The 13644-nt window shown below is 53.4% G+C and overlaps 2 protein-coding genes across 2 annotated transcripts; both read right to left on the bottom strand.

The window, feature by feature from the left end:
• Positions 1–289: 289 nt before the first annotated feature.
• LOC124695746 (glucan endo-1,3-beta-glucosidase 5) lies at positions 290–1777 on the bottom strand. The gene has a single exon (XM_047228564.1). It carries the CDS (start codon positions 1775–1777, stop codon positions 290–292), a length of 1488 nt encoding a protein of 495 aa, XP_047084520.1.
• Positions 1778–5248: 3471 nt separating this feature from the next.
• Positions 5249–8311, bottom strand: LOC124702600 (pre-mRNA-processing factor 17). The gene is made up of 2 exons (XM_047234762.1): positions 6525–8311; positions 5249–5620 (listed from the first exon to the last, which is right to left on the bottom strand). The coding sequence occupies exons 1-2, from the start codon at positions 8216–8218 to the stop codon at positions 5614–5616; spliced, it is 1701 nt and encodes a 566-aa protein (XP_047090718.1). The 5' UTR covers positions 8219–8311; the 3' UTR covers positions 5249–5613.
• Between the last annotated feature and the right edge of the window lie 5333 nt (positions 8312–13644).

Genomic DNA, 13644 nt, shown 5'->3' with positions numbered 1-13644 from the left:
AGATTGATAGAAGAAAGTATCATGTACATACCGAATTAAAGGATACTATCAGCGTCTGCAACTATGTAACATTCATGTATATACATCCGAAAGAATCATCACTGACAAATAAATATACACAACAATAATCCCTTCTGAACGAGCTTGACAGGTAAATAAAATCTACCATCATGCTCTGAACTTAGTCGTTAGTTCAGTTGCCCCTGTTTAAAGAAGCGAAGATAGAACGAAAGAATTGATTGGTCCTCTCTAGCTGATGACTGAACTATCAGCGTCATATGTACTCGTGTCACACGGCCACAATGGCAAGCAATGCGAGCAGCACGACGGCGCCCCACGCGGCTGCGGCCCTGGCCGCGGCGGAGTCGGAGTTGCCGTGGGTGCGGTCGCGGCGTCCGGGGTCGATCTCTATCCTGAAGCGGCAGGTCCCCTGCGACGGGTCGGTGGTGGTGATGACGGCAAGGTTGTTGAAGGCGCAGGAGCCCTTCTGCTGGTTGGCCGACTGGAAGAACTGGTTGAATGCGTAGGAGATGTTGCCGCGCACGTCGAGGCTGCCGCAGGACGACCCGGGGCTGAGGCTGGTGCAGTCGGCGAACTGGCAGGCGTAGCCGACGGCGCCGACGACGGCAGGGTCCGTGGGGCTGGCGTCCGACCGGAGCACGCACCACTGCTTGGAGAGGTACTTGACGCCCTTGGCCGGCACGATGGCCCTGCCGCTGGCGAGGCTGAGCGGGTACTTGGGCGAGCCGTCGTAGTTGAAGACGCCCCAGTGGCGCTCGAAGTTGCCCGGGTCGACGCTCTTGTTGTCCTCGTCCAGCAGCGCGAAGACGTAGACGTCGGGCATCTGCGGGCGGCGGGGCGTGCCCTTGCCGGCGACGATGCGGTCGAAGAGGCCCTGGTTGAACCGCTGCGCGCTGGCGACGTTGGCGTTGGCGTCGCCGTCGGTGGGCCAGCCGATCTCGCCGACGACGACGGTGATGTTGCCGAGGCCGTGCTTCTCGAGCGCGGCGATGAGGGTGTCGTAGTTGGCGTCGAAGACGTTGGTGTAGAGCACGTTGCCGTCCTGCACGCTGGCCTGCGACGGCGGGGCGCCGGGGGCCGGGAAGTAGGCGTAGTCGCGGGGGAAGTTGGCGTCGGCGTCCAGGGAGAGGAACGGGTAGATGTTGATGGCGAGCACGCCGCCGCTGTCGAGGAGGAAGCGGACGAGGTCGGTCATGAGCGTGGTGATGTCCGGGCGGAAGTCGCCCGAGGAGGGGCGGCCGTCGAGCGACTCGTAGACGTCGGCGTTGAGCGGGACGGTGATGCGCACCTGGCGCGCGAGGCCGGCCTTGACGAGCGCCGCCTGCACGTTCTGCACGGCGGGGAGCGTGGCGGCCTCGAACATGCCCTTGTAGGACTTGAGGAAGGGCTCGTTGCCCACCGCCACGTACCGGATGTCGACGCCGTACTTGGAGACGTAGTTGGAGACGTTCTGCTGCACCCACTGCTCGGCGGCGGCGACGTTGCCGGCCACGGACGCGAGCAGCTCGTTGGGGAGGCCCAGCATGACCTGGATGCCGGAGTGGCCAAGCGCCTGTAGAGCGGCCGGGTCGGCCTCGAAGAGCTTGGCCTTGTCGAAGCCGTTGTCCTTGAGCAGGCGAACGGTGATGTCGCCGGGAAGCGGGTGCCGCGCGCGGGTACCCCAGTTGGCCGCCAGCGCCTCCACGGGCCGCGCCCGGAACACCACCGCCAGCCACAGCAGCACCACCGCTTGCACCGCCGCAGACGACGACCCCATGCTCTAATAATAATATTAGCTAAGCTACCTGGGTTTCTGCTGACCAACCAGCAGTGGTATATGTATGTATGATCTTCTCTCTCTCTGAGCTTGTTGTGTTGTTGGCAGGAGATATATAGCGGGCAATGTGAAATCCACGAGAAAAGATGTCCTACAAACTAGAAAGGTTGCATGGGTAGAAAGTTTGGATTTGCCTTGCAGGGGGCAAGGAAAGCATATACAAATTGTGGGGCATTGCGATTGCATCAGTCGATGGGGAGGGGAAAAGAAGATGCCAAATTACAATGGACAAGTGTGGCAACCAAGGAGTTTGAGGGGATCGAGGGGTGATACGTGTGCGTATATCTGAATAGATTCACCCGTGGGGTTTTTGACCTTGGAAGCCAGGAAAGTGGGGAATCATTTTTATTTCATTTTGCTTCCTTGCTTGTGGCGTTTCAACGATTGCGACGCGGCTGCGCGGTGCTATGCCATGCCGACCTCGACACGCCTGCACCGTGTTTTGTCCTGTGTCTCGACCCGTCCGTACGGATCTGACGGTTCACACAGCTGCCGACGATGGAGTGATCCACAATTGAATGACAGCACCTCACGAGTTGACGTTTTCTTTTATCTCATCTGATGAATGTTGGTCGACAGCGATCAAGGGTTTCTATCCAGAACAGCATGCCATCTGTTGCTTTTATTAATAATAAAGGTAGCAAGTCTTTTTCTAACAATCCTCTAAGAAACTCGAGAGTGATTTGCATCGTTCTAAAAACATAGGATTGCAAATGTGAGCTCACTTTCATCCTACATATGCACCAAAGTTTGTTTGATTTTATCACAGGAAAAACAAAGCATCTCCAGTACATGGACTCCCTAGAAACTATTCCTATGGGATCCAACCCTACAAATCAAACAACTAGCATCAACAAAATTCTCAAAGATTTACATAGTCCAAAATTACTATGACAGTCCTCGAATCAAATAGTTTATTGTAAAAAAAAATACTAAGAAAGTTGGATTTCCATGACAGAGCTACTCAAACTTCAAACCCAAACTGTAACTTGGAACTTTTTTTGGACATGTCCTTTTAATGTTTCTTTGTTCTTGATGCTTAGAGCATCTCCACTCGTCCCCCCGACGAGACCCCCGAGCGACGTTTTTTCCATCCGGACGGCGAAATTCGACCCAGTCGCGCCCCCGGTTCCTCGTTCTCGTCCGGATTTGGCCCTTCATCCATCCGGCGAGCCCACGCCATCCCCGGCCCCCCGGGGCGCGCTCGGGGACTCCGGACGAAAGATTTTGGCGCGAAACGTCGTGTGGACCCGCGTAGTCGGCGACTGGAAAACCAAATCCTGTCGATTTTCCCTCCAATTTGCTTGCATATCCCCATTCTCTCCCGCCGAAATTCCCCAATCTCCTCGTCTTCCAGCTCCAGTTCCCGGCGGCGTCTTCTCGTCCACCACCACTCTCCTCCTCGTCTTCTCGTCCACCACAATGCCGCCGAAGGCGCCGGCGAGGAAGACGCGGGCGAAGAAGACGAAGCCGCCGGGCATGTCGAACGCCGAGCGGGCGGCGGACGAGAAACGGCGTGAGGTGGAAACAAGCGCCGTGGCGGAGAGGGTGAAAAGAGCCGCCGTCAAGAGGGCGGCGGCGGCCCAGACGAACAAGCGAGGATGATCAGCATGGCCATGAGCGGCGGCAAGCATGTTCCCGGCCAATGGCCGACGCAAGGTACAACCAGCTTCCCGTCGTCCTTCTCCCCTTCGTTGTACTCGCCGTCGCCGACCGCCGTGTTCCAAGAGGGCGCCTACGTCCAACCGTCCAGTGTCCACGACGTCGCCGCCCGAGCTTGACGTCGGCGGCGGCGGCCTGTTCGAGGACACCTCGCCGGCCCTGCGACGAGGGCCGCTCCCATTCGGTGCGACGGCGGCGCCGAACGAAGAGGAGATCCACGAGATGATCACCTCCGGCTCCATGGCCGCCGCTGCGAGCCCGGGGTTCTTCATGGCCGCCGCCGCTGCGTGCCCGGTGTTCTTCACGCAAGAGGAGACGAGGGCGACGGCAGCTGTGGCGACGCGCAACGAGCATCGGGAGGATGTTGCCGACGGAAGCCAAGCCGTCGAAGAAGAAGACGAGGAAGAAGAAGAGCCAACTCAAGCCGCCGCCAACCCGTCGAGGGGAAGAAGAAGAGGAAGAAGGACTCGCCGCCCGCCGAACCGCGTATCAAATGGACGCCGAAGGAAGAGGAGTGCCTCGCCGAAGCTTGGATGACCGTGTCCACGAACGGCATAATCGGGGCCAATCGGCCGTTCGACACATACCGGCTTCGAGTGAGGCAGGCGTACGAGGAACGCAAACTCGTCGATCCCTACTTCAACAAGACGAACATGAACGTGTACCGGGGAGACAAGGCAATGGCCACCCATTGGGGGATCATGCAGACGGCGTGCGGCAAATGGCACGGCATACAGGAGGAGGTCGACAAACGGCCGATCAGCGGCCACGACTTGGAGCAAAAGGTATGCTCCGCCGACCCCGCATCACCGAGGTACATCGTCGTTACCCGACCCGTATCGCCGTGCTCTTTTTTCCCCGCCTGCGCCGAGCTTTGGACATGTACACGGACGACACCGGCCCGCAGTTCAAGTTCCTCAACGTCTACTCCCGCCTCGAGAATTGCGAGAAGTGGAAGGAAACTCGCACGACCCTCTCGAAGAGCAAGACCGAGCAAGTACAACCCCGACGCTCCGGCGGCTTGCGCGGCGGAAGGGCGCCCGAACTCGGCCGAAGAAGCCGAAAGAGCTCAAACGGACGGACAATCCCACCGACAGATGCGGTGCGTCGATCGACAAGTGTTGGGCCGACTTGAGGTCGCACGCCGACGGGAGGAACGACAAGTTCGACGGCAGGTGGCGGGAGATGCTCGCCAACCAAGGCGTCCGGATCGCCCCGCCGAAGACGACGGCGGCGGCGAAGAAGAGGAACACAGACTTGGCGTTCCTCATGGGCGGCGGCGACATGGAACTGATGGACGAGGAGACGAGGAATTGGTACCAGGGCCACCGCAGCGACATCCTCCGAGCCACTCCGGGAGGACGACTGGAAATACGGTACTCCCCACGACTTAATTTCGTCCAATCCGGCGGTTGTTTCGTCCGGATTTGGGCGTGGGGAGCGCCAACGAGTGGGGATGCTCTTAGGCACATAGCTAATTGACCATGCTCTGCCTCCACAGACGACACATCAACCAAAACTTTAAGTGAACAAAGTTACCACCTACCAGGCTCCCAGACACCTAATCCCAAGCAAAAAAAAAAAAGTACAACAACTAGTGAACACGGAAGATAAGCTATGCGTCAAATTGTCTGGGAGCAGCAAAACCCAGACCAAAGGTTGCCTCTCGCACACAGCAGAAGCAGCATTCAAGGGAAACATAGTTCAGGGATCAAGTTATTATTCAGTTACGAACAGAACACACAGACATTGCCACTGGGGATTTCCCAGGGTAAAGTTCCCAGAATCTGGGAAAATTCCGTCACTACAAACATTCTCAATTACTACAAAAGTTGGCATCAACAAAATGGAGACACTGAAACTACTGAAATCCTAGAAGTGAAAGGTGAGGTTCAAAACTGAGTGGTGCAATATGTATGGTACAGGGTAACATTACAGCAAGCTACATTATAGCTGATAATATGATACTGCTTTCAGTTTCCACTCATGACATCGAAGTTTTCTAGACAGGCATATGAGCTTACAGTATCTACTGGAGTTGAATCCTTGTGAATTTCATTGTCATGAATCCCTTCCAGCATCTTGGGCAATCTTTCTGTCCAAATCACCAAAACTTAATCCCTGCAAGTTGTATCAAATTGTTAGTACCACACCACAAGAAAGAGATAACATTTGAAAAAAAAAACACAAAGCTCAAACCAAAAACAGTCTATCAGTCAACAAACGAAATACAGCTTCTTAAAATCACAAGTTTAGAAATTTATTAACCTCCAATAGTTTAGACAGACAACATTCTAACAAAACTTAGGGAAGAACAAAAAAGATAAATAAAATAGTTATTCTTGCAATGTAATAAACTCAACCGTCATCAAACTGTCAAGGTATATTTACATAACAGAAATTTGCCAGAAAAGAAAAGCAATGCATTAACAGATCTGCAGGTTGCAATGAGAATCCATTGGCAGTCAGCTGAAGAAACACTATTGCATAAAAGTTATAAAAAAAACTAACATACAATCTACTAACAAGTATAGGCCCAGTTTTGCACCCAACCAACCAGCATAAGCCAAATTTTAAATTTACCCAGTTCTTATGGATGGGGTGAGAATCTATCATCTACTCCCTCCGTTCACTATTATAAGATGTTTTAGTTTTTTTTTTCCGAAAATGCATGTATCTAGACTTGTTTCAGTGTGTAGGTTCACTCATTTCAGTCTGTATCTAGTCCACAACAAAATATCTAAATCATTTTATAATACTGAACAAAGGGAGTAATTCATATTTATTTTAGCAGTATGAGCATAGATCAGTGGGTAAAATGCATAATCCTGTGATAGTTGAATTCTTACAAGGAACATTAACTGCAACAAAGCCATGTATTTTATTTTGAACACAAACGGAGCAGCTGTACAAGTATAACCAATCATCACAACAGCAGCAGAATAAAAATAATGTATAGGCATATGTTCACAACAGCAGCAGAACAAAAATAATGTATTGGCATATGTTTATCTTGTCAACTTACCAGTATTTGATTACGCCATCCCATCCACAGGTTGCAACCTTGCTAGTCTCCAGTGGATGCCACTCACACCCAATGCAAACTCCATTGTGGCACTTGAGGGTCTTGAATCTCCTGCAGCTTTTCCAGTCCCAGAACCAGCAACTACCTTCACCATCTCCTGACATGACAAACCTGCCATCAGGTGAGAAGCTCACCTGACAAGCATAACCTGCCACAATGTGGCCCGCAAACCTCTTCTTCTTATTAAGTTGAAACCTTTCCTTGGTGCTGTATATCAGAATCTGGTTATCCAAGCTCTGCGCTGCCAGCCAGTTTGAGTTGGGGTGTACAGCAATAGACGGCATGGAGTGCATGTGTGGCTCACTGATATACTTAATCACCACGGGGATACCATACTCCCACACGCGAAGCGACTTGTCGTCGCTAGAGGTCACAAACCTCCTATTATTATCTACAAAAGTGATGGTGTTGACCGCCCCCAAATGCTGATCATACTCTTGCGTGATCTCCCCTGACCTCATATCCCACTGCACAATCTTCTTGTCACTCATCCCAGCGAGGAGAATATTCTGCTTATCTTCATCAGGATTGAGCTTCACGACATAAGGGACCTTCCCGGTAGAGAAGGTGGATATCACCTGCCCAGTCTCCGTATCCCAGTACTGAATATTCCTGTCATACCCAGCGCTCAAGAACTTGCTGCCGTCGCTGCAGAACGATATATCCCTCACCGCCTTGTTGTGCCCCATGTAGGTCCGCATACACGTCTTGGACTCGAGCACATCCCAGATTTTAATCTTGCAATCCATACTAGCAGACAGCAGCAGATGGCCATACTTTGGGAAAAATCTGATGGCTGAGACCCCCTTGGTGTGCCCAACCCACTCGTGCACACACCTCTTGGGAATATAGCAGCGTTCGTTGGCCGCCTTGGCGTCCTTGGGCGGAGTGATCCACGATCGTCCCTGGTAGTCCTTCTCCTCCTTCCCGTGGAAGGTGGTCTTGGCCACCACCTCCGTCTTCTCCTTCCCTTCGCCGCGCGCCTCCTTCTCGGCCTTCTTGGCGGCATGCGCCTCCGCGTACTGCTTCTGCTCGTCCGTGAGCTCCACGGGCGGGCCCTCCCGAACGCCGGCCCAGGGGCTCTTCTTGTTGTGGACGACCCACTCGTCGGCTGCGGGGTTGTCGGCCTCCGGGGGCACGGGCTCCTGGTTGTCCTCCTTGGACTGGATGCGGCGGCGCTTGTGCTCGGAGGGGGGCAGGTTGTAGACGGTGTCGGGGTTGGCGGCCTGCGCGTCGCCGATGATCTGGAGGCCCGAGGGGTCGGAGGCGTAGCCGAAGCGGTGGAAGGTGTTGTACTGCTCGTCGAAGAGGAAGGGGAGCAGCGCGGCGTCCTCGACGTGGCCGAGCTTGTGGTTGCGGTGGCCGGAGGCGGACGAGATGGGCGCGTGCGGGTGCTGGGGCCCGAGGACGGGCGCCCAGAGCTGGTCGGCGGTGGGGTTGAAGGGGACGAGGTGGACCGAGGGGTCGAGCGGGCGGGAGGTGGAGGCGGCGACGGACAGCGCGAGCGCGGTCTCGTCGACGGCGGGGGCGGCGGACTTGGTGGGGAGGCGGAGTGGGGAGGAGTCCGGCGAGGAGAGCGACTCGTCCTCCGGCGACGATGCGTCGCCTGGAGAGTAGGACTGGAGGAGATCCATGGCGGGCGGGGGATCTAGGGTTAGGGTTTCGTCGGGATTTGGGAGGTTTGTCCTCTGTTTGCGAGGCCGCGGCTCGCGAAGAGAAGACGGGAGGAGTCGGGCCGGGCCGCACGCCAACATTGGTGATTCGTCGGCTATTAGTACAAGGGAAAGCGCGACGAATTCGAATTTGGTTAGAACAAGGAAACCCATACTACTATTGTCAAAAAAAAAAGGAAACGCATACTACTCGTACATCACACAAACTCAAAAAAAAAAAGTTGTCAAAAAAAAGTTCACATTGCCTTGTCTACTCAAAAGGAGAAAAAAAAGAACACGATCCATATCTACTCTTAACCGACTTAGGGCATCTCCAACCGCGCGACCCAAACGGACGCGTTGGGCCGTCCGTTTTGGGCCGTTTGGGTGGCCGAACGGACACCCGGACAGCGGCCCGCGTCCGCGTGTCCGTTTGGGTCGCACGCTGCGCCCAACGCGCGGACGCACCGCATATGTAATTAAAATAACAAAAATAAAAATAAAAAAGGAAAACAGCCAAAAATAACATTAAAGTAGTGGTTAATTAAACTTAGCCCTATTTTGGGCAATTTTTACACAAAAGAAAGCCCTATATGGGCTTTAAACGAAAGAAAAAAACCCTAGACAGGGTTTGCGAGCACGGTGGCCGCCGGCAGTACTACTCCCAGTAGTACTCGTCATCGTCGGCGTCGATGACGACGACGCCCCCCGGCGGCGACGCGCCGTTCCGGCTCGACACGCCGGAGGGCACCGGCGACTCCGGCCAGGGCTCCCACTACGCCCTTTCCCAGGGGGAGTGCGGGTTCGGCGGGCTCGCCGGCCTGCGCAGCCGTGCCCTCCGCGCGGACTCCGCCCGGAGCCGCTCCTCCGCCGCGGCCTCGCGTGGCCGGCGCTCCTCCTCCGCCGGCGCGCGGCCCGGCGCTCCTCCTCCTCCCGGAGCGCCGCCCGACGCGTAGCCTCCTCCCGACGGCGCGCCGGCTCGAGGAAGGCCCACGCCTCCGCCCGGGCGTCCTCCCCGGGCCTTCCCGGCCGCCTCCTCCGGCGCGGAGGCGCGCGGCCGCCTCGGCGAGGTGCGGCCATTTGGCCGGCTCGTCGAGGTCCTCGCCGCTCGCGGGACGCCGCGAGCGCCGCCTGCAGCTCCGGGTCGTTCTCCTCCTCCTGGGGCTGCGGCTGCGGCTGGGGCTGGGGCGCGGGCTCGTTGATGTAGAGGCCGCCGGGGCGGCGGCCAGCCCGCCCAGCAGGTGTGCCCGGCTGCGCGCGAGGCCGCGCCGTCGCGGATGTGAAGCACGTGCGCCGGCGCGCATCGTGCTCCACCTCGAACCACAAGTCCCGGCTTGGGACTTGCGCCGCCGTACGCGGGGTCCTCGCCGGAGGTCCGCCGGCAGCTCGAGCTCGGCGCCTCCGGATCTCGGCGAAGCGGGCGCGGCCGGAGCTCGGGATGGGCGGCACCGGAACCCGATCCGGGCTCGGTGCCGCCCGTGGGGGAGGTGCACGTCCCCCCACGGCATTGGGACGCCGGCGTCCCAGAACATCTGCGCCACCGCTACGATGACGTAGATCCGCTCGCGTCTGGGAGGCGCCGGCGGCCCCATTGTGAACGCCGGCGGCGCGACTTGCCGGCTGCTGCCGGCCTCGTGGTCGTTGGCGGACGGCTCGAACTCACGCTTCGGGGCCATGGAGGCGCGGAAGCTTCGAGCTCGCGCGTGCGGCCGGAGTGAAAAATGGGGACTGGATAGGGACAGTCCCCTTCCCCAGTCCACATTTAATAGGACTGGGGCACCGACAGGTGGGCCAGCCACACGGACAGGGCGGACACGTGAGGACGCCGCGTGCCATCCGCGGCCACGCAAACCCGGCCCAGATTTGGGCCGGGTTTGCGTCGTTCCGGACGCCGCGGCCGTCCGCTTTTGCGGTGCGTCCCCGCGTTGGGCCAGGTTTTTGTCCGGCTGGACCCATCCGGACGCACGGGCGCGGGATGGGTCGCCCCGTTGGAGATGCCCTTAAACACAACTTTGAACCTGATTAATTAGCAAGGCTGTGTCTTCTTTGGGGGTGAGTCAGCATGTGTGGGTTCACCCTGAAGTCCCAAACACATGTGTCACCGTAAATATTATCAATCGTTCCCAACATAGGGGGTATGCATGAATAATAGCTCCGGTCCCCCCTTCAAAAGATGAGTATCTATCTATAAGTAGTCTGAAAGAACTATTTTTCATTTTAGTGTGGCTCAGTTGAAAACCCAACTTCAATTTGTGTTGGCATTGGTACTGACCAAAAAAAGGTAGTGAAATGGTGGATACAAAGTTAAGAGAAAGGTGAAAGACAAGAATTGGTATCTAGAGTTTCATTTTAACTTACACTTCAAATATTAAGAGGTGATGAGATACTATCTGTAATATTTGTATTTTCTAGTCTTTTCATTGTTTACATGATGCTCAAGTAGTTTCCATGCATATTTACACCTAAATCGCAACATAGAACTCAACTACTTTCATATTTTGCAAACGGGTATTGAAACTAGTCATCTATTCTGCAAACATGTACACGGCCCTCCCACTTAGTTGTACAACTGTTTTTGCATGGTTTCCATTTTGTTAAATTTAGATGCCTTTACAAGATACCCTACAAGAGCTATCAAGTTTTATCTCTGTACTCCCTGTTGGCACGCAAAACTGTCGCGCAACACTAAGATAACCGTCGTACTTCCGTGACGACGAACGGATGATTTTCAAGCAAATCAACAAAGATACCTCAATTTCGGAGAGGAAAGACGACCGCTTTTCAGCGCAAAGCGGTAAAGATTGAACCAAGCCCTAGGGCTGCTAGGACATGGCGCAGAAGATAATAGAGAAAAACAGTACGTAAAAGAAAAGGTAAACTGTATTATGATGATAGATCGATTGACTCGTTTCTCTCAATCGGCCAGAGCCTTTAAATAATGTGCAGGTCTTTGCGTACAGCCGGACTTGGCGTGCAGGAATAGAACACCAAAACTAAACCGACTAGATCTCCTTCCTAGATTCGGTTACGATACGTATTCTATGCCTACCAAATTTACTTGCAACGCAAATTCTATCTTTTAGTCGACTTCGTTCTGGTCCTACGCCGAGGTCACGCGTCCGCGCCGTTGGATGAGATCGGACGATCGCGCGTCGTCCCGCGCGGGGGGCCACCACCTGGTCGTAACGTCCGCCGTTTTTTTTTGGTGCGCGTAGTAATTTCCCAGGCGGTTCAAATTTCGGGACTCGTGCCGTCGGCTTCATCCATTTCGCTCTCCGCTCTTCGCCCAAATCTCTCCCGGAGCTTCGCCAAATCGCCGCCGCTCCCCCGCGATTCTCGCCGTAGAGTAGGAGATCCTGGCCGCGGCGGGTGTACACCATGTCGGCTGGCGGCTGATTTCGTCGTCGGATCTGCATTTCCGTCCGCTCGGCGGGGGGGAAGGTCTTCATCGCTCGTCGACGGTGAGGTATGGTTTGCGCCCTCTCCTCCCTCGAGCGCAGCACCCCGCATCTGGTTTTGTCTCTGTGGTTACATCCTTCGTATGATCTGGCAGGGATTCGGGGGGATTTTTTCGGCTTTTCTCTGTTTGCTGCTACATCTACTTTGGCGCCCGAGCTGTTTCCTGGTAAGTTGATGGTGATTTTCGTTCAGCATATGTTAGGATCTGTTGAAGCATTCACGGATCTAAGTTATTTTTCGAGGATCTCCTCCGCAACTTGCTGATTTTAGTTGTAGCAACATATCCATGGTCAAGCTCATAGCTGATGTGTGTGGATCCTTTTTTTTATGCAAACAAGTGTTACATCCTAATTTGTATTGATATTTTTCCTATGTAGTGGTTACATGCACCCATGTTTTTTTGCATGCAGTGCTATGTATGTGGGAATGAAAATGTAACAAGTGTAGCACATGGTTATCAAAATCAAATGCTAAGTCTAGTTTTAGTCCCCGAAAAAATGGTTATCAGTTGTTTTCAGGTGGCATAAAGCATGTAGCACATGGTCCACAAACCATGTAACTAGGTCACACAAACCATGATATAAGTATCTCGCATTACTGCATGTCACATGATAGCTATACCCGGGGGGCATGTAACTCGGAAAATGATATGTTTGTGTTCGTTGCCGCAGCTGTAGGCTGTGTAAGTGCTTGTAACATATTTTTTGCTATGATGCATGTAACTGAATCTGGTCAGTATATTACTGAATCATGTACAGCAGCTACAGATATGGGGGAAAGGGATTTTTTCTATTTATTTTTTTTTGCTAGGTGCATGTAACTGAATCTGGTCAGTATATTACTTCCAGACCTCGACACAGTATGTTACATGAGATATCTTTTACTTAAATTTCTTTTTTTGGCTGCTTTTAGTGACATGTAAGGTAACTATAGATTTTTATCATCTTTACATGCAGTGTTTATTGCATCACGTCGACCTTGTAGCTCCGACTCTCTACCATCTCTTTTTCTACGCTTGAGTTTTTTGGTGCATGTAACATCATAATGTGTAGGACACAAAATGGAACATGCAAGCTTACATATATGCTATATGCAATAATAGATTTTGAGCTATCTTTTTTCCTTCCGTATATTCAGATTAGTTGTTTTTTGTTTTTCACAAGAAAACTAACTAATTTTCTTAGACAGTAAAATAGAGCTATGGACAACAACGAAGAATCTAGGAACCCCATGGTTTCTCGTTTAGTTATGGATTACCTTAGTCTGCAGCCTGGCCCAAGTAATTGGTGTCCTCTTGGTTTGTGTCCGTTTCTCTTCATCACCTCGAGGCAATTTTCCATGCACTCCACACATCAAAGCTTTGACTACTCGCTCCTATCAATTATGTCGTAAACAAGACACACGGCATGCTCAACCGATTGTTAGGTGCACAAACCCAGCTTGATGCACTAAACCTAGATTACACAAGGGGCACCTTCAAGTTTAATGACACGTTGATCAAATGCATCAACCTCGAAACCATCAGCATGTTACCTTATGATGAAGACGATGTTTACTCATGCACTCGTTGAGCATTTCCTTGCATGCCATGAAGGCAATTCTATTATGCACTACCCTAGAGGGTTTGGTACTCCAATCGAAGACATGGACTTGCATTACTACCCCACGTTGTCCGCCACCACAATGGACATCCTTGGTGTACAAGAAGGCCCTTCGATTCTCTCGCTCGCAGTGGAAATCAAGTATTTCGGACGCCCTAGGGATTTCCTGTATGCCATACGAGTTGCCAACCTCCCAAACCACAAGTTTGCTGTTGACCAAGATGGAACAATGTACATGAAGTATAGGACAACATTTGAAGCTCATTACACATCTATCCATCACTTCTACGTGGGTGGACACATGATGATCAAGTTCTATCGAGTAGCATATGTCAACAAAAGGATTGT

This window comes from Lolium rigidum, chromosome 3, assembly GCF_022539505.1.
Source record: "Lolium rigidum isolate FL_2022 chromosome 3, APGP_CSIRO_Lrig_0.1, whole genome shotgun sequence".
Classification (NCBI taxonomy): domain Eukaryota; kingdom Viridiplantae; phylum Streptophyta; class Magnoliopsida; order Poales; family Poaceae; genus Lolium; species Lolium rigidum.
Note: the sequence above shows the minus strand (reverse complement) of the source record. Positions and strands in the feature narration are given on the sequence as shown.